Source organism: Argopecten irradians, chromosome 2, assembly GCF_041381155.1.
Source record: "Argopecten irradians isolate NY chromosome 2, Ai_NY, whole genome shotgun sequence".
NCBI classification, from domain to species: Eukaryota; Metazoa; Mollusca; class Bivalvia; order Pectinida; family Pectinidae; genus Argopecten; species Argopecten irradians.
In genome coordinates this window covers 4,338,619-4,363,649 of record NC_091135.1, presented here as the reverse complement: position 1 = coordinate 4,363,649, position 25,031 = coordinate 4,338,619, and the positions used below count along the sequence as shown (strand labels likewise).

The window sequence follows — 25,031 nt, the reverse complement described above, 5'->3', positions numbered from 1 at the left end:
AGGATTTGTGTTGAGGGCGATACCAACAGTCAAAGTCATTAAGGATAAGTTTTGAGGGAAACACTAACAGTCAAGGTCATGTTAGGATTGGTGTTGAGGGAGACATCAACAGTCAAGGTAATGTAAGGATTGGTGTTGAGGGAGACATCAACAGTCAATGCCGTGTTAGGACTGATATTGTGGAAGACACTAACAGTCACAGTAAAATAAGGATTGGTGTTGAGGCAGATACCAATAATCAAGGTCATGTAAGGTTTATTGTTGAGGGAGACATGAACAGTCAAGTTCATATAAGGTTTGGTTTTGAGGGAGACATAAAGATCAAAGTTATGTTAGGATTGGTGGTGATGGAGACATTAACGGTCAAGGTCACGTTAGGATTGGTTTCGAGGGAGACATAAAGGTCAAGGTCATATTAGGATTGGTTTTGAGGGAGACATCAACAGTCGAGGTCATGTAAGGATTGGTGTTGATATAGACACCAACAGTCAAGGTGATGTAAGGATTGGTGTTGATATAGACACCAACAGTCAAGGTGATGTAAGGATAAGTTTTGAGGGAAACACAAACAGTCAAGGTCATGTTAGAATTGGTTTTGAGGGAGACAAAGGTCAAGGTCATGTTAGGATTGGTTTTGATGAGACATCAACGGTAAATGTCATGTAGGGACTGGTGTTAAGGGAGACATCAAAAACCAAGGTCATGTAAGGATTGTTGTTGAGTTAGACATTTAAGGTCAAGGTCATGAAGGTTTGGTGTTGAGGGAGACATCAACAGTCAAGGTCATGTAAGGATTTGTGTTGAGGGAGACATCAACTATCAATCTCATGTAAGCATTTCTGCATTTGAGGGAGACATGAACAGTCAAGGTTATGTAAGGATTTGTGTTTGGAAAGACATCATCAGTCAAGGTCATGTTAGGATTGGTGTTGAGGGAGACATTTACGGTCAAGGTCATGTAAGGATTGTTGTTGAGGGAGACACTAACAGTCAAGGTCATGAAAGGATTGGTGTTGAGGGAGACATCAACAGTCAAGGTCATGTAAGGATTGGTGTTGAAGGAGACACTAACAGTCAATGTCATGTAAGGATTTGTGTTGAGGGAGACATCTATGGTCAAGGTCATGTAGGGATTGGTGTTGAGGAAGATACCAACTGTCAATGTCATCAACGGTCAAAGTCATGTAGGGATTGGTGTTAAAAGAGACATCAAAAACCAAGGTCATGTTATGATTGTTGTTGAGGGAGACATGAACAGTCAAGGTCAAGGAGAAACCTGTATAAGGAAATGCTTGTGCCTTTTGCAACTTGTTTACAATGTATGTATAAATCTATGTCTCTTCATATTTGATAATCAAAAGTGAACATTGAATAATATCCAACCAATCAGTACCATTGATACAGATTCATTACCTACACGTTATGTACGAGTTATTCCCCTTTACCTAGGCTCTAAACGTCACGTCAACGTTATTTTATATTGATCGGGGATTCATATTACACATAGCATCAGCTTTAATTATGTTCAACTAGAAATGATTTTAAATTGGATCTGTTACATAACATATATATTACTAGTAACGGTGCGTTTGAACGATATACCTGTACTTTAACCAAGCTAACAAGACTTTTATTTCTGTCGACTGTATCGCTCCTCATTAAAGCGCCACGGTCTGGTGGTAACAGCAGCGATCGTACTAATCCATAAAAACATGGCGGACCACGTTTTGTTGTTATGTTGCCATGACGTATATAAACAAGTGAGTTCCCGTCAACGTCGTATACTTATTGAATGCGTAGTACACATTTACGTAAACTCGATTTTCAATACCTGAAAAATGCTGCATAATAAAAGTGAATGGTGAAATAACAACTGAGCTAGCTGGTAACATACGGGCCCCACCAGTACCGAACGGCACTGAACACGCGTGGCTATCGGAAAGGGATCTAGACTGACCGCCTCACAGTTTAATATAAGGTAAACAAAGAACTACTCATTAAAACACCTGCCGGGTATTCTACTCACCTGGTTACCTGGACGAGCGATTACAGGTAAACAAGGTTTTTATTTCGCAATCTGGAATTATTTGACATAATTGTGACTAGTCAGGTAAGTGGATTTTTAGTATTCGTGTTAAAAACAATATCACAGAAAAATCCGGAAAAATTAATAAGAATTGTAATGTGTGTAATATAACCATAGATTGAAATCGGAACCATATCAGGGTATCCATATGTATATAATATATACATACTGTATAGATATTTGCCCTATTGAACGCAACTAATTTTAATGCGATTTTGAGATATGCTCTCGTGTGTTATTAAATGAAATAGGTGTTAATCGATAAGCATTTGGCCACGATTTATTTTAATTCATCACACTAATAATACACGCGAATTTGGCTGCACACATGTGTAAAAGAATCGCTTAATTGTTTTAGATTGTATCGTACATTACACAGAGAGGTGCACACATTTGTTTCAATCTCATCGGTTTTATTCAATCTAAAATATGTGCTACACAGACGGTAGGATATAAATACATATTGTGTATACATTGTTTATCATGTATATAAGCAATTAAATTACATAAATTAAAATCACATAGTATAACCACCCAACTTGCTCTACACGTCCTATATGTATACAGACGACCCAAATATATTTACGTCAGATCACCGAAATCATGTCATATTAAGAGATCAAGTTCAGGTTAATTTTCCTGTTCAAAGTCTTCTGACGTTGGTTTTATTTCATTTTAAACATATATTTATTTCATTGTTAAACAAACGATTTGAAGACTAGTTAAAAACAAAAGAAATCAGATGACAGATAGGGCGTACTTACAAGAATGATAAAATTTAATTAGAATTTGTAAAATCATACACTGATGAAGTTCAGATGTTCAATGGCACATTTATAATGTACCTTCTACACATTAATTCTATCGTCTGATCGATTATCTATCAATCATATTCTGTACACCCTGTCACTGCCTATGACAGAATTAAGTCCAGTTATCCTAATATACAGTCTATTGAACTAATAACTTGTTAAATAATAAAACAATTAAGATTTATATAGTGTATGAAATATAGAGAGAGGCGAGGACATATTTTGTCAAACTTTAACTTACACGATTAAGTGACTTAAAACTTGTTTAACTTGGTAAACTAGCATGTGTAGACGATATTAAATTTGAGGATTCATGGTTATATGGTATCAGTTTGGTTACCATACGCTATCGACAGCATGACGTCATTTGCGTGGAAGATTACGTCATAGCAATCGACATTGTCAAGATTCATTTAACTTGTTTTGGGTATCGTTAGTAAGTGTTTAGGAAGTCTAGTTGAACTGTCAAGCTCTGTAGCTATAACATAATTTGCTATGATGAGCATGACATTGCATTGGTAAGGTTTTTTTAATGGTTGTCGCCTTTGTCGGAGTGACGTCACTGTGTCGTCATTCAAAGAGACGTCATGTTAGCAAATGCCAGGTTGTTCCCCATGCTTGAATCTTGATTTAATATAAAACTCATACAATATGTACGTCTCTTTGACGTCATGATGTTTATTTTTTGTCATTTTGATCACAATGGTGGTTATAATGGATTTGACGTCTACAAATCCAGTTTTAATCATCTTCCTGATGTATAGAAATTTTAATTGGGACGCGAATAAAATAATGTTAGGTTGTGTTATTACTGGTGAAGAAAATAAACTTGTGTAAAAGTTTACAAATATCCTTCCAGGCAATAAACGGATTTCATTGTTGCATGCGTAAATGTAATTTGACATTAATTTTCGACCTAGCCATCAAGCATTTAAATAGATTGATTATGCGACCAAAAGTTAACCCACCAGTGCACGAGATTTCCTTTATATATATCTGTGCGCATCCATTAACAATATAAAGTGTCAGTGGGTAACACAAGGTGAAATGATCAGGTCATGATTGCCAATATGTTGTTCGCTTACGGAGCACGTTCGCGGGTAATAAAAGCGAGACCAAGGGTTAAGAATTTTAATACACTGTTATATTTACATAATGTGGTACCAATATTATTGTTTGGTGTATACATTAACGACTCCGACAACTATTATAATCTACTGTAAAACCACCTTATTCTATTCGTAGGCGGTCGAGAATCGCGTTTTTATATGAATATTGAATCGGGACAGTTATTACAATCCAAGTATAATATGAAAATGTCTTTTAGAGTTACGTTCTAACAAAAGTCATTCAACTGTATCCTTTTCAATGAATAGCAGTGGATATAACATGTTGAGATCAATAGTGTCAAAAATGAAGTGACGTTAAATTTCCAACGCGCTGGTAGAAAGGGCAAACGTACGGTAATTCAGTGCTGTAAGTTTCAAAAGAAATAACATTTCATTTCTTGTGATGTAAGTTTCACAAGCAAAATGGCTGAAAGCATTCAATTGAGGCATATTCAACCAACAGTGTCAGGTGTTTTCATAAAATTATAATACTTTTGTTAGGTATCACTTGTGTTGGGAGTAAATTTCTTAAATACACCGCTATATATAATTATATAGTACTTACCAAAACGCCGTCTGATGAAGCCCCATCGATCACCAAACAACTTACAGTAACCAATCACTATGTTGACGGACAATGACAATAGACGTATTTAGTGCCTACGAGATAAGACTCAGATAGGCTATGTCTGATGTGTAATCCTATTGACATCTTAATATATTTTGTCAATGAAATATATATTATGTAAAATTGAAATGTATTTAGTGTATACGGTTTAGAATTCTCTGACATTGATTGCCGAGAAGCTATGATGGTAGACTGACCTCGGTAATGCGAACTTCAGATGTTGAAACAACAAGATAATGTTTCTTTTATATCTGGATGGTACAAAATACAGGGAGTCAGAATCGTCGTGAAACGACAAGATACAGGCCATTTGTAATAAGTACATTATCAGTACAGAATGTTATAGTACATAGATGCAATTTTTATTGTACGGACCGTTTCTTTACAAAATTATTATAGTCAGTGTAATGAAACTTTAACGAGATTTTGATATTCGATCGGTACTAAAGCTGGAGCTAAAAAGAGATGACATTTCATTTTTTTGCTTTGTAAGGATCACTTTTAAAATGGCTGAAAATCTGTCCTATTCTGGGACTCACCGAGAGAGAACAATGATTATCGCCAATTTCATTTCTGGTACAGAATTCCGGATACAGAAGCTGAAGCATGTTTCAAGGTCAGACAATGAGACGGTAAATGGCTTAATCATGCTCAGTGTCAAACACAATAGAATCACGCCATCGATCAGTGACTATAACTGCAGTCACATGAGCAGGGTTACTAGGATTCTGTCCGTACATAAACGTTTTAATACCATTGATAACGATTGATGTGGGAGTTTAAATTCAGACCGTCTAAATTGTGCACGCATGTTCATGATCTCATAGAGGTATAAAACCCCACCTTTGCTTTGGTTTCGTCTATTAGCTAACGTCATTATTAATTGCTAGGGTCATTTAAATTAAGGACATGCGAGGTTTGTTGGTGTAGGAAAGCTCGAGTACCCAGATAAAAACCACCGACCAGCAGTCAGTACTTGGCAACTGCCCCACATGGGATTCGGACTCGCAACCCTGCATAAATGGAAGGCTTGTGGTAATATGTCGGAATGCTTACTTCTGAATTTGTTCTTCAAAATTCATTTTCAAATATTTTTCGGCGGTAATAAAAAATCTTCTAAATTACATGTACACAGTTCATAAAATACTGGTATCATGTTCAACATTTACGAATGGATTATGCTATTCGTGTATTACACAATATTCCGCGGGTTAGCTCTTCGCCAATTTATGCTGAAGTTAATCTTCACATTCTTTACTTTCGAAATCATTATAATTTATAGTAATTTATGCAGAAGTTGACCGAGTTATAGATCTATTAGCTTCAAGTTTCATTTAACGCATAATTAAAGTGTCTTGATAGTCCGTCAGTGTGGGAGACCAAGGCGTCACACGTAATTGGAAAGCTGTGTCAAGGACCAGGATAATTTAGTAGAGTTTTCGTTAATAATTGCTAAAACGTACGGTGACACTTAACAGTTTCAAAATTTAATCAGAAATAAGGAAATGTTTAGTCAGAAAGTTATGCAGTTTTCCCTCCCTATCGTCAAGTTCAGATAGGAATGATAAAAATTGATCCAGACCTCGTTTAACGAAATCTTTTGTTTGATAACAGCTGTACATACAGTACAATATGAGGTTTGTTTGGAAAATCCCTATTTGAATAACTTATTTGGATCTGGACCAACATCTCTCTTTCGCAGTTTTAAGAACAACTGATTGAGTATTTGAGATAAGATTTTAGAAAATGCCTCTTTTAGTCAATATCGATCATACTCGCTACCCCAGAGATTACTATAGCTATCACTGTCGTTATATAACGTCAGTGATAGTTACCCCTAGAATATCAAGAATGAGTATTGATATTGATACGAATCTGACTTACCCAATCCGCTCAGATACCTATGAATGGATTCTCATGACATATTTTATTTTCTGATGCTAATATGATCTGTGAAATGCATTGTTCAAACATATTTTGACATTTAGAGCTTTATTAAATTTTGATACATTACTTAGATAAGTGTATATACAACATCAATGTGCTGTTTTTTCCTCTCTCTTTTTCATTTTCCTACCAGACCCCCTGACATTTTTTTCAATCACGATATCGTTTAAATTCAAAAGTAAAGATGTATATTAATTATTGAACTTTCATTGTTTGTCACACATCAACAAACATACATAGAGATGGTAGTTAGGTGTTAAATGACAACCATTGATATTTAAAGTACGTGTATATAAAACCTGCATATTGTATATTATAGGAAAGCCTAATGGAGCCGAACGCTTTTAACTAGATATATAAAAGAACATCTATATCGTGATCAATGTGTAAGCCACATGGGTTTAAAATCGAACTCGCTGTATCGTGTACAATATATATATATTGCCCCCTAAAATCTATCAATCTGACGTTCCATAGAGACATGACAAGTCTCCGATTCACATCTAAAAATTTGTTAAGTTAGCGCATCCAGTAATGTACTTTCTTTTTTTTCAAATTCTCAAAAATATGAATGGAATATTGAAAAGACAGAAACTGTAGGCAGATGCACATTACAAAAGTAAATAGAAATCTTACATCGATGGTATAATATTATCATAGCTTGTTAAGATGCTGAATTGTACGGATCAAACCGATTGGTTGGTCGGTTGGTTGGTTGGTTAAATATCTTGTAAACAGCTACATATATGCATTACATAGTCATTGAAGGAAGGTCTTGTAAGCACTGTGTTACGTATGTGAAGTACGTGTGTGTTTAACGGACAAGAGTTCCACTATATAAGAAGACACAACACGAACATACCGCAGTCTCCCATGACACGCACCTCACACTACATACACACTACACACCACATACATGGGAGGCCGTCGTTACATGACCCTGGCTGTTAATAGGACGTTGATTAATCAATTAAACAAACAAACGTGTGTGTTATGTGAGACTTTAGTATATGGGAATTTTATATTTAGCGCTATGTTATTGAAGAATGTTGCCAAAGACACCAAAACAACACACTCCACCGGTCAAATTATATAGCTAATATCTCCTCGAGAAATGTACAACAACCTCCTAAGGAATGCTATTTGGATCAACTGTTTAAATTAGTTCCAAAAGGTATCTATTACATCTTAATATGCCATATTAAGTTATTGAAGAAATGTGTCCTTTAACAGACTTTTTTTTCTACAAATAGACTGTATAGATATGAAAATATCCGTACAGGGTTGTGGAAACCTGTATTTTGTTATAATTGAAAGAACGTAAGGTGATATATTTGAACTTGGATAAAACGGATGATACCTTCTTTTAAAAAATGTCGTATCAAACACTGCATGCATTGTAATTATAAAGTCATGGACAATCTCGTGAAGAATGTAGGATTTACCTGTGCAGCTGAAAAGAAACACGAATTTGAACAATGCTCTCTTGTGAATCAATGTTATGTTATTTAAACTTGTTTGAATATGTACGTTTGGAAATAAATCAAATCTTGTCTTCTAAGTCCCATTTTTCGAGCTATGATAATACATACATTTATGTAAGTACTTTTGACTTTTTTAGATTCATTCTCCCGCTTCCACTTCCGGTTTAAAAGACCATGGGGTGCGCAGCGTCGTCCGATACCAACCACCAATATAACAACCTGGGTCATGGCCATGGTACCCACGGGAACTACAATGACCCACCGGCACAGGACAACTTATACAACAACCATGTACAGCCAGTACCAGCACGGGATCCCACCCCGCCCCCTAGGGATCCAACACCGCCACCAAAGGACCCGACACCGCCCCCACGGGATCCAACACCTCCCCCACGCGACCCAACACCGCCACCAAAGGACCCTACACCACCTCCGAGAGACCCAACACCTCCGCCTCCTGTCCCGCCACCGACAGATCCCACCCCACCTCCTCGAACTCCCACGCCACCACCACCTGAGCCAGCACCTCCAGAGCCAGCACCACCTGAACCAGCACCACTTGCACCAGAACACCAAGAAGAACACATACCACCCCTTTATCCTAGTCATCTCGATGGCATGGATTCGCCGGTTCCGCCTTCGTTCGGCTCTGAGTATGTCAAGTCAGATATGGGCGCCTATGAGGTCCACATCGACTTCCGACAGAGACCGGAAGATTATGACTACGAACAGATTCCCGTTACATCCGGGGGCTCTTTGTACGAAGATAGAGATTTTCCGTTAGATGTCGCGCTACCAAGTCGCCCGGATGGCATCGAATGGAAACGCCCAACGGTAGGTACACGTTGCATGGGCATGCTTGCGTTCGTTTCTGAGAAGCTTTACTTAAGATGAGGAAATACCTAATATATACCCGATATTCGGTCTGTTGTAAGCAAATACATGTAGTGCTTCTAGAAATTGCTGCAGTTTATACTTAACATTTTATATCATTAACATCATCCCACACGGAATCCGTCGTAAACATAAACACCAATGAGAAACCATCAATGCCACAATTTGATGAATAAATAATGGAAAAAAGTGCACCCCCTCCCCCGAATGGATTCCTTTAATCAGTATTGCTTTTTTTCACTTCTAGTTTGTGCTCATAACTGATCGCGATCCTTTGCATTTCAGGAAATTCGGTCTAATCCAGTGCTTTTCTCTGACGGTACTAGGAGATACGATATAGGTCAAGGCTCCATAGGAACGTGTTGGTTTTTGTCCATGGTGTCGGTGATAGCAGACAGACCAAAGCTTATCAGACAGGTGTGTGTATGTTAGGTGTAACACTTCAAAGTGAAAATCAAATAATACAAAATTGTCCTTTTTATTTAGATACGTATTTATACATTTCATGATTGGACAACACTCGTTGAGGTCTGTCTTGAAATTTTGGCCCAAAATGACAAGTTATATTTGGATTAAGACTAATTTAAATAAAATTTTGAAATTAATTTTCTTTTTGTGACAATTGCCGTTGTGTAGGAATATAATGGGTTTTTTTGTTATTGCATATAGGTTATTCCCCGGAACGCTTACCCTGTAGGAACGCCAGACTACAAAGGGATGTTCCACTGTCGGTTCTGGAGGTACGGTATTTGGGATGATATTTATATAGATGACTTCCTACCTATCGTATACGGAGACAAAGTCTACAGCGCTCACTCCGCTACAAACGAAAACGAAATGTGGGTTGCTCTACTGGAGAAAGCTTTTGCAAGGTGAGTTCCTGTTTTCATGCAATCAAAAGCTTACTGTTAATGCATTAATTTTATCAAATTATTTTTTCAGATAGGGTCATGATGAACTCTGGCACACGTATATATGTTGATCTAATATTTGCTATTTAACGAAAATATACAACTAGTGGAATCATTTAAGTGTTCTGTCACGAAAAGCACAAAGATGATTTAAGTTTTGTGGATTTGCAGTACTGTTATGAGGAAATATACAGAAATCACTAATTGCGCTTTGGCTAGCTGATGTCACAAAGGGGCAAGTACCAAAAACTATTTGTAAGAATATGTTTGAATATTGACTTCTAGGTCATTGCGATATAAAAAGATACACTGCTGCTGATAAGCCCATGAAGAAATGTGAGTTGCTCTATAAAATTGATACATAGCTGCTAGTGTCGTTTTGCTAGAGCGTAATTTTATCAATCGATGGACACTTCGATGGGCTTGGAAATGAAACTTTTTCTATCGAAACAACTAACTGGTTGTTTTACAATTCTGATTGAGGGCAGCTTTCTGAAAATGTTGAGTTAGGTTTTAATAACATTTTTATCTGACACGATCATTAAGTTGTCTACTAAAACTAATTCTCCGTGAAAGGCATTACATTATCCGACAAGAACCTTTCCCCCAAATGAACAAAGAGTTGTCTTTTTAAACAGTTGTTTTTCGATACAGTCAATGCGTTATTTGCATAAAACGCATTTTCGAGATAGATCATGCAATGTGCGCTAATAATGCTTTTTCAATGTAAGCCATACCGTATTTGTATATCTTTTTATCGAAATACCATTGGCTACAAAGAATATTTAGTAGATGCTTTATTGACAAAACCGCTCGTTCGACATAGGATTGCTGTTGTCTGTTTAGAAAATCCTTTCTAGATTCGATGATATCATAAAACGTTTTTGGACCTGCACAATGTATTGTCTGCTGCGACAACCTTTTGGCCATATTAGCAGCCTTATTTGCCGAGAAGTTCTTTTCGACATGGGCTATGCTTTGTTTAAAACACCTTTTTGAGTAGTGAGGCGACTCAATATCTACTTGATGCAGTATTTTCAAAGATTCTCTCAGAGAACATCTTTAGGAGTTGATAATATCTTCATGGTAGCTAATGAATTTTGTTTTGTACTATTTACATATTGAATATTATATGGTTGAATTATAGTTATGTAAAATCGGTAGCGTTTGAACTAAATAAGATGAAAACGACAGCTCTTCTTGATTTGAATACTATAAAAAGAATGTGAATAAAATCATTATTCCTTTGACACGATGCTTTTGAGCACATATAAGAACTGATGAATGCAACCTTGGGATTTGGTAACTGCATAGTTTTGCCTTCTTATTCCCTAGATCCTACGGGAGTTATGAAGCCGTAACTGGTGGACTTACGGCCGACTCCTTTATAGCTCTCACAGCCGGTGTACCGGAAATGATAGACATCCAAAAGAAAGACGTTTCCGCACGTGCGCTCTTCAACAGAATCACTAACGCTTTACGTTCAGGGGCCATGGTAGCATGCACTGTCCCAGTAAGTATAATTCTTGCACATGGATTAAATTAAAATTCAATACTAATTCCAAGAGAGTAACATTTTAGGGCTAAAATTGTTTAGTAATAATAAAATTGATATGATTAAAACAAATGGAACATTCTCCTAAGAAATTGTTGTGAAATACATGCGAAATGAGTTTATAATTCGACGGTGGTTTATATAACATAACAGTTAAACCTACAGAGACCGGACAGAAGTATTCGGACAAACGAGTCGTGATATATACCGCTAAATTTCGCGCGGCGCGTCAAAATCGGAATAAATCCAGTTTGGCGGCTTGGTTCGCGTCATCGTATACGTCATCGGAAAGATGACGTCATGCGTAATGTTGTGGCGGTAAAAATAAATTACGTCGTCTGCTGACGGAATCGCAGGAATTCACGGAAATAACATGGGTCGTCGTGGTAAAGAAGTGACATCAGGCTTAAGAAAAGCGGTCGTAGCGATGATAGAAGGTGGGATAAAACAATTGTTGCAGATAGGTTAGGCATACCAAAATCTACAATTTCTGATATTTGGAAACGATATGTGAGACGAGGAAACATTGAAAATACACATCGATGTGGAAGGGCGCCATATTTGACAGATCGGGACCAGAGAAGGCTCTTAAAAGTTGTGCGCGGAAATAGGAGAAAAACGTTGGATGAAGTAACAGCCGAATTAAATGACTACAGGAACACTGTAAATGATGTACAGGTTAGTAGTAAAACGATTGACCGGAATTTAAAAAATCAGGGATACCGTAGAAGGGTAGTGAAGAAAACCATGGTCGTGCGTGAAGTCAATTTGAGGAAACGTGTGACATTTTGCTTTGATAAAAGAAATCTGACTGTAGAAAACTATTGGAAAGATGTTATTTTTTCTGATGAAAGTCAAATCGTGATCGGTAATGACAACAGAATTTTATATGGAGGCGAAAAGACGAGGCATACCGGCCAGCCTGCATCTGTCCGCGGTCACACCGGAAACTTTCCGTGATGATTTGGGGGTGTATTACCCATCATGGAGTTGGTACTGTTTGCAGTGTAAATGGAACCATCAATTCACTAAAATATATTGAAATTTTGGAAGAGAATTTGTGGCCAGTTTTAGCGAGACACTTCGCAAACCAAAACTACATTTTTCAACAGGACAATGCTCCGGTTCACAAGGCTCGTGTTGTGTCTGAATATTTTACAAACCATGGTATTCCCGTTTTAGAATGGCCCCCACAAAGTCCTGATTTAAATATCATCGAAAATGTGTGGTTAAAACTTAAAATACGACTAAAAACAGTGGTCAACAACATCACTAATCAAACAGAACTTTTTGACGCAATACAAACCATCTGGCAAGGCATTGATGTAGAATACATTCAAGGTTTATACCAATCGATTCCCGATCGAAGTACGAAAGTCCAAGGGTCAGATCACCAAATATTAAGTCAGTATCAAAGCACATATATTTTTTATAAAGAGTTTTATTTTCCTAGCGAGATGTACACATGACGTTACGGCGGCCATTTTGTCCGAATACTTCTGTCCGGTCTCTGTAGCATTTTGTTCCTTGTAGCTAAAATATACCACAGCCGACATAAAAAATAACATATATATATATATATATGTGTGAAATGCGTTACCATGTAAATGCATAAGTAAATGATTAACCAGTTTCATGTTAATTTGGTTTCAGGATAAATATGATAATCACCAAGGTCTAGTTGGTGGACATGCGTACTCACTAACAGGAACTGACATGGTGAGTATCCGTACCTAAACAGAAGAGTATAACCTAGTTATGGTAGCCGGGCAAGATCCTTGATCTTGTTTTCTTCTAAGATAATTTAATCCTTTGTGCTGTATGATATCTAAATCAAACGTTGCCCAAGATATCCTCCTAAATGTTTTAACACACCTCTGAAATAATAGACTATAGGACACGGCTGTAGTTGAGGACATAAGATGCTGATCGAAAATTATTCAAATGATTCAAATTAAGTATAAATTATACTTGGTATACTATACTATTAAATAAAAATCTTTGTTTCCTTTCATTTAATATGAAGGTATTGCGATTTCATATGGTTGCTACTTTCTCTTAGGGAAATGACACCAGGTTGATACGGGTTCGAAACCCTTGGGGGAAACATGAGTGGACAGGAGCATGGAGTGATGGGTGAGAACAATATTGGTATCACTAAAATCTATATAACACATAATATTTATTCTGATTTACGAAAGTTACTTCCCTTCTCTTCATACCGTCAGTACTGAGTTACTTCCCTTCGCGTCATACCGTCAGTACTGAGTTACTTCCCTTCGCTTCATACTGTCAGTACTGAGTTACTTCCCTTCGCTTCATACCGTCAGTACTGAGTTACTTCCCTTCTCTTCATACCGTCAGTACTGAGTTACTTCCCTTCTCTTCATACCGTCAGTACTGAGTTACTTCCCTTCTCTTCATACCGTCAGTACTGAGTTACTTCCCTTCTCTTCATACCGTCAGTACTGAGTTACTTCCCTTCTCTTCATACCGTCAGTACTGAGTTACTTCCCTTCTCTTCAGTTACCGTCAGTACTGAGTTACTTCCATTCGCTTCATACCGTCAGTACTGAGTTACTTCCCTTCTCTTCATACCGTCAGTACTGAGTTACTTCCCTTCTCTTCATACCGTCAGTACTGAGTTACTTCCCTTCGCTTCATACCGTCAGTACTGAGTTACTTCCCTTCGCTTCATACCGTCAGTACTGAGTTACTTCCCTTCGCTTCATACTGTCAGTACTGAGTTACTTCCATTCGCTTCAAACCGTCAGTACTGAGTTACTTTATCTTCGTTTCATTTCGGCAATACTGACGGAGTGGATCGAATGTGGTAGATTGGAATGAAGGTGCATGGTAGATCCAAATGCCTAATTTAGCTCATGGAGCAAAGCATGCATTGTAAAGAATTATACATTATGTAAACATATAAGGAAAAGAGGAAAAAACCCATTAAAGTCAATCAACGACATTACTTACGACAAAGTCACCCGCTACCAGTAACATTTTCGTTCAATTTAGGACACATTTTGTTTAAATCATAGAACCAATATTATTCATACCGCACAAGCACAAAACACAAGGCGTGCTAGCACGCGTACGTATGTCTAGATTTTTCAAACGTGCATGGTTCAGTAACCTTCATTGAGTTCTTATAAATCAATCTTCGGTATGAAATCTGTTTTCAAATAATATGAAATTATGTTTAACTGAAAGAAAGAAAAAAACTTTTCATTCAATGACATTGCCTTGAAGTTTCTGGCTCTAGAGAATGAATTTATGCGTAGCCAATTAGAAATATTGTAAATCGTAGTAACGTTATCTGTAATTGGGTAAGTCTGAAACAAAGTTACCATTCCTATGAATGTATAATACCATTTCAGCTAATGATACATACATGTATGTGATTAATTAATTTAACCATGTTTACATTTTTGGCAAACTTATTTGTGAAAAAATAGTATTGACTTCTAGGTTTTAAGGAAATGATAGATGTCAGTATTGTCAATTATCATAATACAATTTTATTTGACCAATAATAACCAATTTCTGGGTTATTATAGGAGTGCAGAATGGTCGTCTGTTCCTGAGGGTGCGGTACAGGCACCAAACATTGACGATGGCGAGTTCTACATGTCACTGGACGACTTCATGACGTATTTCTCTGACGTCACGATATGTTGTCTAACACCCGATTTTGACAGGGATGGAAGTAGCGACACATTAAGTAAGTCTTTATTTTGATCAAAGCGGTGGGAAAAAAAGATAACTCTTTGACAAAAACGGTAGATTATCATACTCATTTCTTATTTGAGTAAATTTTTGGCATGGTTTTGGAAAGACATTTTCTTTATAATATTCTTTAAAAAGGCGTTCCTATTCATTAAGATGTATGTACTCGTGTTTTGTCTCAACTCTCATTGTAGTCGTAATACTGTTTCGTTTTATTTCTATTCAGATCATATAACATGTATTTACGGAGATTGGCGCGGGAAAAACGCTGCTGGATTTCAGAAGAAACTGGAAAATCCAAAATATCTCATAGAAGTAACAGACAAATGTATGTATTTCTATCAAACGAAATTTAACTTTTAAACGAAAAGTTTCAATATAAGTAATAACAAAAGTATAATATATATAGTATACATAATCGATTGGAATAAAAGATATATCTAAACTAATCATAGACTTGCTGCACCAAATGAATAGAGCCATGTACTTCAAAGAAGAAACTCTCTTTGATTCATGCGAATCAATATTATTCAATATCAATAAGTTACCTCTCTTCTACTTTCACTGAAGTACCGTTCGCTTGATCCCATAATTGCCACTACCTTGGGTATGACCATTTCGTGTTCCTGTTGATAGTACATACATCGTACATGTAGTTTTCCTTTGGTCCTCGATGGGACAAGGCATCAGTGTAGTACAGCTGGATTTTAGAGATATTTAAATACATAATAATTTGAAATCCTTTCAGCTTGTGACGAGACCGGTAGGGTTCCCATGGTGGTTCAGATTATACAGAGGACTCATCAGAGGAAGAAGGACAAGATCTCTATCCGCTGTGATCTCTTCAAGGTAAGGCTCAGCCCTTTATCTATCCTACTTCAGATTTATCTCTGCATGACTTACCTTATCCATGACAGACTTATCCCGGGGCATCACTGAACACCTAACTTCTTCACGACATATTCATTAACAGCACACACCTGTTCGTCAAACATCATCATATCTGCAGAAAGTTTTGCTTTTTTCAGTAGGCCAGTTAATTGAAAATGGTACAATTTTTATCAAAGTTTTCACAATAATTAGTCTTTCTGTCTGTTACATGGTGAAACAGAACACAAAAACATTCTATAATATATTGCACATCTCAATGCAACTGAAATAAGGATATGATCGTCTCTGAAGCGGTATTTCTGGAATATAAAAATGCGTCATTACATGTAACTTGTCATTTGACAGGTGCTGTCAAGTGCGGGAGGTCTTTACGTTATAGACGAACTGGGTGAGAATACTAACTCCTACAAGCAGGACCAACAAGCCAGCTTCCGGTACTCTGTAACCCCGGGCCAGTATATCGTGATTCCGTCCGCCATTGAGGAGGGATTGGAGAAAGAATTCATGGTCAGGGTGTTTTCTACCGCGCCTCTTTTCTGTTTTCAGTAAGTATTCATTTAAAGGGTGATGATATGTATCTATGAATGACCACAAAGGAAACAGGAATGTATACCGGTTTATACAAAGGCTTAATTAAAAGAAAACACATTAATTTGATATAAAACATGTGAAATAATGGAATTACCAATTTTTTTCTATTATATCACTTTCCCATGCCCAAATCACAGCAAAAAGTATTGTGACTGTTTTTTTTTTATAAATCACACCATAGTGACAGATTGGCGTTTTTGCGTCACGTTTGGTCCAAATTAAAGTTGTTATCTTTCCAACAGTATTAAACGTCTTTTTTGCGATTCGTGATGTATTTCTTAGGCTTATATCATCATGCATTGTCATTTTCATCATTTTATGTGCGTATTCTTTTCAGTGATGCATTTATTGGGATTCATTTTATAATCGAAACTACATTGTATTTTGTGGCATTGTTTTTAATTGTGTTTCAGAGATGGAAAGGTGTCAAGGTACATTGCAATAACATGGACTCTTGAATTAGCTAGAGACTATATCAATACTGATATTATGTATCCTACTTGGCTTTACTTACACTACGGGACTATTAAATTGCCAATTCTCTGCGATAAAATGTCGCTATTTACCCTTTTCTGAGCGAAGGGACAATGATTATGGGAGGGGTTATGGTAAATATAGTTAGCTGTCATATATAGTCGGATCGCCGCTAGCTTTTACAAATGTCGCTTCAAAAATCCGTAAAAGGTTACAGCTGGGGAAAGCAAAACAAAAAATGTTAAAACATTGCAAGGTATAATCGATTCGAACAATAGTGACACTATCGGGTATTGATATATTCACAGAAAACAAACATTGTGCTCAAAATCTGTGTAAACATTTCTTACTTCCGTAATTGTTGTCCCATTCAGAAAAAGGATATTCGCATATAGGTACAAAATGCCGTTGTTCCCGACGAATTATTTAAAGTCGAGTTGGATACATAATTATTATGATCATATATTACTCCATAATCCTCATATAATCTAGCTTTTATATAATCGACAGTGTTTTCTTCATCTCTCTTTTCAACTACCACATAATCGACAGTGTTTTTGTGGGTTTTTTTTACTCTACTGATAGACTGATCGATTTGAATGCATAGTAATTCATCTACTATCTAATTGGTTTCAGTATGTTTCCCTTATTAAGTATTATGACAATATAAAACATCATCCACGGTGTATGAGTTGCAAAACAATTAGTGTCCGTATTAACATACCAACAACCGTTTAAGGATTTTTTTTTATAGAATTTCATGATTTAATTACTATTAACTTGTTTTACGATATTCTAACACTGCCATATTTTACTAAACTTAATATTTATTTGATATTGAAATGATATACGGTTACTTCTAATCTTGACTTGTCTATGTGGAGAAGTTGCCAAATACTGACAATAGGGCGGTGCTTTTTCTCCGGTACTCCGACTGTCCCCCGCCACATAAACCTAGCACGTTCATAAAATATATAATGGGACGTTAAAACAATAAACCAATCCAAATGAAGTCTTATATTTATGCTAAAGTAGTAAGCTAGAGATATCTCGCATGTGCATGACTGTTACTTGATGGTTTTATGAATCCATCGTCTTCTTTAGCTACAACTAGTACTTCATAGACTAGTATACCTATATATAATATCTCTGTGAATCTGAAAAAGCATGCATGATAAGTAGATACATGTATATTTAAATTCAATTTACTTTTTTATTTATTAAAATTATTTCTTGCATAAATTACGCGATTTTTAATCTATGATAAATTCATTTACCAACAATTGTAAATTAAGACCTTATTTAAATTCATTGTTCTTAAAAAGCTATAAAGCATACGTGCTAATACATTTTGTTTTTCATGTAAAATTTATCTAAAACTATTTTGAGATGAAATAATAAAATAAGAGAATTCTTATCAGCCAAATAATCCACAATGGTATAACCATTAAACCTTTCGCTTTCATGTGAATTGATACCATTCCTCTCGTGAGTTTAAATGCCTACTTGAGCTGATCATCTTGAACCAAAGAAACTCCTCCCACAATATGTGATTCTTTGAAAGGGAAAGATTTAAAACATCGCTCATAAATTATTCATTGAGAGTTAGACAAAAGTCATCATACATAGAGGAGTTAAAATGTCAGATAACAATGATGGTTAACATTGACTATTTTAGGAATTTGACAGAGGACCCAAGGATTAAGTATATGTTGTTTGACCGGCCAGATCTTCCACAACTGGACGTGCCGACGGATGTCAGTAAGTATCAATCAAACAAGTACTGGTCATTAGATCTGAAGCCATAGAGAAACCTAACGGAGAAGTAAAAGATTTGATGAAATGGTTGATTTTTTGGTCTTAAAGCCTTATAAAACAGCTAATATAAAGTCATTTAAAGATGGCCTGCAATATATGCTATGTGCTGTGTGTGTGTGTGTGTTTGGGAAACTGCAATATGTTCAAAATGAACCTTTATTACTGTAATTTACCAGGTAAGTACAATTTTCAAAATTCACTTTTATTACTATAACTTGTCAGGTAAGTACAATTAATGACCTGAACTTTACGGTGTAGCAACTATCGACGTATCTTTTCACCATGTCAATATATATGAACGATGCTGGTTATTATTTCAGATAGATGCCAGTGCATACCAGGTGCATTCGTGAGTGGCCTGAACGCTGGAGGTCAGGTCTCTAATGACACCGTGGGCAACAATCCCCAGTTCCGGGTTAATGTCAACGAGAGGGGTAAGTATAACACAATATCTTTGTTCTATACGTGTGTTTATTTGTGTTTTATAGCCATTTGTGGCAATCTCTAGAATGATATTTTATTATTATTCGAAAATTTGACAAAATTTTGTCCACGCCGATGGAATTACTTCTTTTTCCCATATTCAAATACCAATGTAACTAGTGTAAATTACATAAAAGTGGAGCGTCATATTGTCCTTTGTTCATTTGAAATTGCAACAACAGAAGCAGCATCATATCGTCCTTTGGTCTTTTTTTCAGTGGTAATTTAAGTTATTGAGTTGGAATTACTACAAAAGAAACGACATGGAAACGGAATATTTCTTTATTATATTTTGACAGGCCTGGCACGTTTCCAGCTAATGCAGGAAGTAAAGGATGAGCTGATGCCACTGGGATTCCGAATGTGGAAGGTATGTCTTTATATGTCAATACAGCAATACTCGACCTAGTTATATATGATATAGCCATTCTTGACTCGTGCGCAAGTGTGTGATTTCCCTCGACTTACACTCATCAGGATACTCTAAATTTATTCTACAACTGCTATTTGGACATATCTACCATCTTTATTTTAGGTCACCTGAAACAAAGTCGCAAGTGACCTATTCTAATCGCCTTTTGTCCGTCGTCGTGCGTCGTCCGTCATGTGTTCGTAAACAATTTACATTATCGACTTCTTCTCAAAAAACGCTGAAGCAGTTTCAACGAAATTTTGCACAAACCTTCTAAGGCATGAGGCCAAGCAAATTTGTGAATTATATGACTCCCACCCACGGAGGCAACCAAAAGCATGTGGCGTAGGAAGATGAAACGTCATGGGGGGGGGGGGGGGGGGCAAAGGTCCTCAATATTTTGTACCCCCCCCCCCCCCCGCCACACCTACAGGAGGAGATTAATTCAACTCCCAACCATATAATATATGCTTTATGTACATTTTTCATGTATCACTAAATTTAATCCTTGTACACATTTATAGACAGTGGGGTCGCTAAAAGGAAATTAACGAATACGCAAATTGGCCAAATTAGCGTGTGAGCGTCGAAGGCGCGAGATTTTTGTGTTTTATTAGGGGTCTGAGGGTGACCCCCGGGATCAGTTTTATGTATTTTGATGATTTTGCGATCGCCCGAAAGCGCGAGATTTTGGTGTTTGGGGGGTCCGGGGGTCTCCCCCGGGAAAAAATTACGATTTAGAATGGCTTAGATGAGTTTTACGATGCATTTTGATGAATTTGCGAGCGCCCAAAGGCGCGAGAATTTGGTGTTAGGGGGGTCCGGGGGTCTCCCCCGGGAAAAAAATTACGATTTAGAATGGCTGAGATGAGTTTTACGATAAAGTTTAATGATTATAAAGCGTTCTTAACATGGTAATTTTTCGATTTAAAGCTACCTGCATTTAGAAATGATAATTGTGTCGTAATAATATTATGCAACCCTACTCGATCTGAATATACCGGCTTCACACCATCGGCACATTGTTGTGTAACATAAAAAAATGAATTAATTGTCTCGCTAAGACATATAAACAAATTGATCTTTTAAGAGACATTTTTTAAAATAGTACATAGAATTTCTTGATGTAGATTTTTAGTCTAGTTTGTGTGTATTGAATTTTTACTATTTAAGGTTTGACATTATGTGCTTGAACGTTTTAGGAAATGCGTCGCGCAGCGGAAAATTTTCTAGAATGAGGTACGAAAAATGTGCCGGAGGACCCTTTTTTCTTTCAAATAAGCATTTTTAGAAAATTTTAGTCAGCGAAAATGGGGGGGGGGGGGGGGGGGGAAAAGACATGTTTGCCCCCCCGTCCTGGGAAACGGGGGGCAGTTGCCTCCCCCTGCCCCCCCCCCCCCCCCCCCCCCCGCTTTCCTACGCCCCTGAAAAGGGGTAAAATTGACTAAAATTTCAAAAATCTTCTTCTTCACTCACAGATGTGGTGGAATCAAATTCTTCATAGATTGAAAAGGCTTAAGACCTACAAAAATTGTGAATTAAATGACCCTGGAGTCTCAGGTTTCCCCCTGGGGAGGGGGTTAAGTTTACTATAGTTTATATATAGTGAAAACACATTTTGGAGCATTGTTTGGTCATTTATAATAGAAAAATAGTCAAATGTTGTCAGAATTATCCCTATGAGATGGCCATTAAATCATATTAACAACTTTTCCAAGACTGACATCCTGGGGCCTTAGGGGCGGGTCCAAAAGGGGTAAAATAGGCTTAAACTTCAAAAATCTTTTTCTGAAATTCTGGAACTGGTAAAATCGAATATTCTTCATGGATAGAAAGGGCTTAAGGTCCTCTACAAAAATTGTGAATTATATGACCCTGGGGTGGCAGGTTTCCCCCTGGGGAGGGGGTCAAGTTTACTATAGTTTATATAGGATAAACAAATTGATGAACATTATTTGCTTTGTTTTCATAGGAAATTAGTCAAACTGGGTTAGAATTATTAGCCTGAGAAAGCATTTTAACATCATATCCATATTGGTCCTGGCTAACCCCCAGGGACCAGAGGGGCGGGGTCAACATGGTTAAAATTTCAAAAATCTTCTTCTGAATTCACAGGTTTGATGGAACCGAATAATCTTCATAGATTAAAAAATGAAATTTATAAAATTAATGACACTGACTGACTTCTAGTTTGGTTTTGCTGTTTTACGTTGGCAAAGCAAATTGGAATTTTAAGCATAAGGTTTGGTAACATAATACACTAACAATCAAAATGAAAAACAAAAAATGAAAATTCAAATACGAAGGTTCAACTATAAAGATGATCCACCGCTGACAAATGGTTACACTATCTAAAACAGGAGCAGATGATTTTGTATTTTTCTGCAGTTACAAAAGTTACTTACTTTACACCATTACCACCATTGAAAAGTTTGAGCTTCTAATCTTAATTCAAATTAAAAGTATGAAAAATAATTAATTGCATCCCAAAAAAATCTGGGGCACTATAATCCTATATGGAATGAAGTACTGATTGCACATGCACCAAAGGCAAAAAAAATTATTTTATATTATTTTTTTTTTGTGTTAATTAGACATATATATACATAATTAAACACCAATTATTGTTCAAATGATGAATATCATTTATGCGTTGTCAGCGGTGGAGCATCTTTAAAGTTTATTCTAATTCAAAATTACTTTTTACGGATTTGAACCAAATTTGCAATGCTCTTTCTGTATCAATACTTAGGTGACCGTCAAGGCCTCTTGGGCCTCTTGTTGTTCTGTTAAGTCGTGTTTTTAGCAATTTTGTACGTGAGCTATCCTACATGGATCTACTTTTGTGTGAAAGAAAAAAATATTGTAACACTCAACCCATTCCCCTATGAAAACCACAACGATTAAAATAGTCCTAAGGACATTTACGCTTTATACATATACTTATTAATTCAAAACATCGGCAGAAATTGTTAAATCATCGTACCATCGTCAGAACATTTGTTTAACGTGAACAACATCCAAAATGACACCTCTCTCAAGTGATAATACTCAAAAATCTGTTCAGGAAACGGTGACATATGGACAAGACAGAAGTAGTTAAATAAAACAAATTAAAAATGATATGTTTTAATGTTTTTCTCTTTGAAGATCTTTCATTATTTTGTGTTTTTTACATGCATTGCATATACACAGTATTTTTTAGTTTTGTTAATGTAATGTCTTACTATAGAAATTAAGGTGAATGTCAAGATATAATGTATTATTTTCATTATATTATTTTCCATCAAATCTATATAAAGCTGAAATAATTTACTTCAAGGTGGATGATGGTACATTCCCTCTGAGCACTAACTGGATATGGGACAACTACAGTGATGATAATAAGCTAGCGCGCATGACCGACAATGATGATGGAAAATTCGTCGTGGGCAAGAACGTGTCCGCTGATTACGTCCTTGACCCCGGCCAGTACGTCATCCTTACCCATCTTGATGGTCCATCACAGGAGACAAAGTTCGCCTTGATGATGGAGTCGCATGATTCCATTACTTTAGAGTATGTATATGATTTTGTTTTATTTTTCTTTGAAACATTTTCTAATAAAATTATTCAAGTTAATCCTTAAATATTTTAGGTAGAGCTACATTATGTAATAATTTACCAACGTCGAAGCATAGGTTTTACTCAATCAATTTGTTATTGTTTATAATGCACATTTACATCCTATTATTTTGCTGTATCTATCGTCTTTCAGGGGAGCCCAGCTAGGAAATGAGTAGTGTATGATACGGAAAACCTCCACAATCTCTTCTTACCAGGAAATGCCGGAGAAAAGTTCACTATTCTATGCTATTTATTACAAAACCAATAAAAGACGGACTGGTTGTCATGGATACTTGTTCTGACATCCAACTATTATTTATTTGCTTATGATGATGATACGGCGCCAAAACAATGTGTTCCTGGATTGTGTAGGCTTTTCATCTGTAAAATGTCCATTACCATGATTTTCCACCAAGTCGTTTAATGTTATAGTATCTTAAGCGGCCAATCAGCTTCATTCCATGCATGACAAAAATGCGATGCAAGAACTATGAAAAAATCAAAGTGAGGTAAAGCAAACCCGTCAATTCTAGAAAACAAATTCGGGGTTTCTAGTATGGTTCAGCAAGTATGAAATGCATTGTGATATTTTAATGCTGCTTCTATAAGCTTATGAAGCGTCGGTAGCTGTTGGAATTGATATGTTACATGCACTAGTGTTACCGCACAACTTAGTGGTTAATGACGAAAATATAGTATTATGTTTCCCGACTATTGTTGACGTGCCATATGGCATGATAATGATCACAATCGATAAACTGTTTTGATTGTTCGGGAAGGTATCCCGATATTCCAAACCCTGTGTTGAGCGGTTTTACTCCAGGAAGCCTGCTCTACTTCAATACTGGTGCGATAGTTAATAAGAATGGGAACAACTTAACCAAGTGGAGCTTCTTTGGTGTTCGTGTTCTATAAGCCAGGGAATAACAACTGTTAAGAAACCAGTCTGTGTAATTGTTTGTATTTGTTAATACAGTTACTTAAAATGGAAAATTTGAGCACGCTATAAAAAAACCGCATCTTTTATGTCTGAAAATTAAAAAAAAAAGACTTGGTTGATCTGAATATTTATTTATATGCCTCGCAAAACCTTAGAAAGAATGTTTTCTCTTTTGTAGTTAGCTGGGAAATGGATAGCAATGGTTCAGTCACAAATAAACCATACATTGTTTCTGTTCGAATCAATACCTTGTTATAATAAATGCAGGAAGAAATCAATAATCTAACGATAGTTTAATTATAACAAGATAGAAATAAAACAAAGCTTAAGTCGAAAATAAAAGCATGTTACTGTCGTTTTACTGTGCATTTTATAGCATGTTCAAATATTCTGTGAATTTATTTAGGGATATGTTTTATTTATTCTAAGCAGGACCTGTGATATATGTATATATATAAGTATGAGACTCAGCATTGTGGTTTAGAACCGCCATGGAAATCCGTCCATCGCTATTTTATCTACTGTGTAAATAAACGATTCTACATGTGCCTTCTTGATTGTTTTCCACCACTTGTCACTAGACCCTACGTGGGTATGATTTTCTCATTCTAGATTATCTCCCATTAGTTTGAAACTTTGGAACAAACATATCGCCAAG

General features: G+C 36.4%; 1 protein-coding gene across 4 annotated transcripts; it reads left to right on the top strand.

Annotated features, from left to right (window-relative positions):
- Positions 1 to 1,749: 1,749 nt before the first annotated feature.
- Positions 1,750 to 24,919, top strand: LOC138314189 (calpain-2 catalytic subunit-like). 4 transcript variants are annotated; one of them, XM_069254389.1, is made up of 17 exons: positions 1,750 to 2,052; positions 8,204 to 8,900; positions 9,246 to 9,377; positions 9,630 to 9,832; positions 11,207 to 11,384; positions 13,080 to 13,145; positions 13,489 to 13,562; positions 14,990 to 15,153; positions 15,385 to 15,486; positions 15,907 to 16,007; positions 16,395 to 16,594; positions 17,054 to 17,071; positions 18,793 to 18,875; positions 19,253 to 19,366; positions 19,715 to 19,785; positions 23,150 to 23,385; positions 23,585 to 24,919. In XM_069254389.1, the coding sequence occupies exons 2-17, from the start codon at positions 8,241 to 8,243 to the stop codon at positions 23,607 to 23,609; spliced, it is 2,427 nt and encodes an 808-aa protein (XP_069110490.1). In that variant the 5' UTR covers positions 1,750 to 2,052; positions 8,204 to 8,240; the 3' UTR covers positions 23,610 to 24,919. The 4 variants fall into 4 exon arrangements, with proteins under 4 accessions (XP_069110490.1, XP_069110491.1, XP_069110488.1 ...); XM_069254387.1 differs by having other exon boundaries at positions 1,751 to 1,978; XM_069254388.1 differs by having other exon boundaries at positions 1,986 to 2,110.
- The last annotated feature ends 112 nt before the right edge of the window (positions 24,920 to 25,031 follow it).

Excerpts from the sequence above, each read along its gene's own strand:
- LOC138314189 (XM_069254389.1), top strand. The coding sequence starts at position 8,241 with ATGGGGTGCGCAGCGTCGTCCGATACCAACCACCAATATAACAACCTG. Across the intron at positions 13,563-14,989 it reads ACAGGAGCATGGAGTGATGG|GAGTGCAGAATGGTCGTCTG; the intron begins GTGAGAACAATA and ends GGGTTATTATAG. Across the intron at positions 23,386-23,584 it reads CATGATTCCATTACTTTAGA|GGGAGCCCAGCTAGGAAATG; the intron begins GTATGTATATGA and ends ATCGTCTTTCAG.